Source organism: Cyprinodon variegatus, unplaced genomic scaffold, assembly GCF_000732505.1.
Source record: "Cyprinodon variegatus isolate N-32 unplaced genomic scaffold, C_variegatus-1.0 Scaffold2049, whole genome shotgun sequence".
NCBI lineage: Eukaryota > Metazoa > Chordata > Actinopteri > Cyprinodontiformes > Cyprinodontidae > Cyprinodon > Cyprinodon variegatus.
Window position 1 is genome coordinate 3082 of NW_015152502.1, and position 1839 is coordinate 4920.

At 39.7% G+C, this 1839-nt stretch overlaps 1 protein-coding gene across 2 annotated transcripts in view; it reads right to left on the minus strand.

Moving 5' to 3' along the window:
* LOC107105079 (dnaJ homolog subfamily C member 10-like) overlaps window positions 1-656 on the minus strand; it is a 3331-nt gene extending 2675 nt beyond the window's left edge. The window contains exon 1 of one of the 2 annotated variants that reach the window (XM_015405196.1): window positions 620-656. Coding sequence is in view for 1 of the 2 variants with exons in the window: in XM_015405195.1 (XP_015260681.1) it covers window positions 393-406 (14 nt within the window). In the remaining variant the exon portion in view is untranslated. The other variant, XM_015405195.1, reaches the window with a different exon arrangement.
* Window positions 657-1839: the final 1183 nt, after the last annotated feature.

Below are 1839 nucleotides of genomic sequence, written 5' to 3' on the forward strand. Positions count from 1 at the left end.
AATTATTTCTTAATCTCCCTCCAAGCTTTGGTCAAATAGTTAAATGGTTAAATACTTCATTAGTTAACTGCTTGGAAGCCCTGAAGCTACATTAAATTAAACCTTCAGGTTTCTGAATTAAACTAATTTCAGGACAAAGAGAAAAACTAATGAATACAAACCAGAAAACTCAATTTAACAGCATTTAAACCTAAAACATGTAAAGCCTTTAAACCTAAAACATTTAAACATTTAACAGCATTTAAACCTAAAACATTTAAAGCCTTTAAATCTAAAACATTTAAACATTTAAAGCCTTTAAACCTAAAACATTTAAACATGTAAAGCCTTTAAATCGTGAGCTGCTCACTGAGTCTCAGAGGAACCAGAAGAACAAAGTGAAACTTTTCTACCTGAAAATAAACATTTTCTCTCCGTTTGTTGATTAACTTCAGAAAAGTGTTTTCCTCGGTGTTAAACCATCCTGGAGGATGCTAAGCTAAGCTAAGCTAGCTGCAGCCTGTTAGCTGCTTAGCTTCAGAGCTACACGCAAATAATCCCAGATGTTCCTGCTGAGGAACCAACATCTAGAACCTCCAGAACCTCCAGAACCCTAACCCTCCTTCCAGCAGCTTCTTACCTCCAGGCTGCAGGTGAAGATCCGCATCAGCATCCGGCTCGTGCCGGACCAACTGAGATCACTTCCGGTAACGGGTCACTTCCGGTCTCTTGTTCCAGGGCAAACTGAGGACCTCCTCCTCCTGTGATCCTGGAGTCTCTGCAGTGGGAAAACTTTCCAAGACTTCAGCAGAATTTAGACTTTTATTTTGAAACTAAAGCTTTAATATTTATGTTAACTTGATTTAACTCTAATAAGCCTTAAGTAATTATCTCTGTCCTACAAAAGGTACAAAGCCTTTGAAAAGTGCTCAAACAATCTGAAATGATGTAATAATTTATACAATCTTTTATAGCATCTAAAACTGAAAAGGAAAAATGGCTGCCGCTGTCATAAGATGATGCTAATCCTGATGATCCTCAGAACCAGAAAGTTAAAAGACTTTTATTCTAAACTCAGAGTTTAAAGGGATCCCAATCAATCACGACCTGACAGCTTTCTGCAGTAAATGGGTTCATTTTGCTTTCCTGACTTTGATTTCATTTACAGCCGAGTAGACGTGATACTGAGAGAGTGATACGAGTTAGAGAGTGATAGAATGAGAAGGTCAGAGGATGATAGAGTGAGAGAGTGAGTAAGAGAGTGATAGTGTGTTAGAGTGAGTGAGAAAGTGATAGTGTGAGAGGGTGATAGAGCGATAGAGTAAAAAAAAGATAGAGTGAGAGAGTGATACTGTGAGAGGGTGATAGAATGAGTGAGTGATAGAGTGAGAGGGTGAGCAAGTGAGTGAATGAGAAGGTGAGTGGCAGATAGTGACGTGATACTGAGAGAGTGGGAGAGTGAGAAGGTGAGAGGATGATAGAGTGAGAGGGTGATAGAGTGAAAAAAGATAGAGTGAGAGGGTGAGTGAGAGAGTGATAATGTGAGAGGGTGAAAGAATTATACAGTGAGTGAATGAGAAGGTAAGGGCCAGATAGAATGAGAGAGTGAGCGAATGAGAAGGTGAGTGGCAGATAGAGTGAGAGGGTGAGTGAGAGAGTGATAGTGGTTAAGAGTGAGTGAGAGAGTGATAGTGTGAGAGGGTGACAGAGCGATAGAGTAAAAAAAATAGAGTGAGAGAGTGATACTGGTTAAGAGTGAGTGAGAGAGTGATAGTGTGAGAGGGTGACAGAGCGATAGAGTAAAAAAAATAGAGTGAGAGAGTGATACTGGTTAAGAGTGAGTGAGAGAGTGATAGTGTG